We start from the raw sequence: 1,258 nt of genomic DNA, 5'->3' as shown, positions 1-1,258 counted from the left end.
AAATTAGTGAGGGAGTTCCCTTGCTTACAGCCTAGTAGGGGGGAGACACTGCGTGGATAATTCTGTAACAAGGCTGATGTTTCAAGTGGCATCTTGGAGTCACCAACAAGAGAGTGATGGGGATATGGGGCAGGAGGGACCAGCCACAGGCTACAATTACATTGTCCTGGGAAGAGTTTTTGTTTTCTCTTTATTAAGTCTGTAAGCCATCATATGATACTTTGCTCCTAATAGAACTGCTCCTTGTGGAACTTCTTATCCAAAGCTTGAACAAGCAATATTACTGTTGTGACAGTGACTGCCTGGCTTCACTGGGAGGAATCATTGACGGGGAGAGGGGAGAAACGTAGTTTTATCACTCCTCTTCCTGTCTCCAAGAATGTATATAGGTTATACCTGAGGAGAGAGTTTGTGCGTTCTAGACGATAAATAGACCTCCTTCCCTTCTCAGGTAATAACTGCAATTTTGCTCTCCTGAAGAAGTTTACATTCAAGCCTGTGCAAAAACAAAACTATTGAACTTGTCATCCGCATGCTAACGGATCATGTCTACCCTCTTCCTTTTTTTTTTTTCCTCCTTCCAGAGCTGAAGTTGTAATAAATGGCTCCTCATCGCCAGCTCTTGTTGACAGGAGTCATGAAAGCATTAAGCACAACATCCGGCCAGCCGTGTCCAGGTGGAGACACAACCAGACGCTGTCTCTGAGGATCAGGTACTGGTAATTACCTTTAGGACACGAGGCAGACCTAGCCTTCTTCAGCACAAGCCTACAAATTGCCACTCTCTATCATCTAAAGAAGTCAGGATAGAAATAAAATGTTTACCTCCCGCTGAGGCAGGTTTCATCTGTAAGCGATCAATTGGAAATAAAACCCCCAGGCAAGCCCAAGATCCCAGCATGTGGTTGCAGCAACTCAGGCCGGGGAGGTGGCAGCAACACTGGGCTGAAGTCCTGGGCTCAGACGAGTGAGGTTCAGGACAGCAGCAGAGAGAAACTGGGTGGTGGCAAAAGGTGTCATTTCTTGTTTGGGCCTTCCTGGCATCCGTGTCCCCTTTCTGTGACAGTCCTCCAGTTTGTCCTTGAGAGCTGCCCCTTCCCACAGTGGCTTGAGTAGGCTGCCCCTCTCCCACATCATGAAAATGAAAAACTGTAACTAGGCTTTGGAAGACCCAGGTACTGACATGACACGTGTCTCTTGTTTAGCCAGAGAGCCGTTCTTGTCCTGACCTTTGCCAAGTGATGTTTTCAGAGCACGC

General features: G+C 47.3%; 1 protein-coding gene across 1 annotated transcript in view; it reads left to right on the top strand.

Moving 5' to 3' along the window:
* The window catches only part of ST8SIA2 (ST8 alpha-N-acetyl-neuraminide alpha-2,8-sialyltransferase 2), a 41,025-nt gene that overhangs the window by 13,122 nt on the left and 26,645 nt on the right, over nucleotides 1–1,258 (top strand). The window contains exon 3 of the mRNA XM_008591244.1: nucleotides 585–713. Coding sequence (XP_008589466.1) covers nucleotides 585–713 — 129 coding nt within the window. The remainder of the gene's footprint in view (nucleotides 1–584; nucleotides 714–1,258) is intronic.

This window comes from Galeopterus variegatus, unplaced genomic scaffold (genome assembly GCF_000696425.1).
Source record: "Galeopterus variegatus unplaced genomic scaffold, G_variegatus-3.0.2 Scaffold6782, whole genome shotgun sequence".
Lineage (NCBI taxonomy): Eukaryota > Metazoa > Chordata > Mammalia > Dermoptera > Cynocephalidae > Galeopterus > Galeopterus variegatus.
This window is presented reverse-complemented; position numbering and strand designations above follow the sequence as displayed.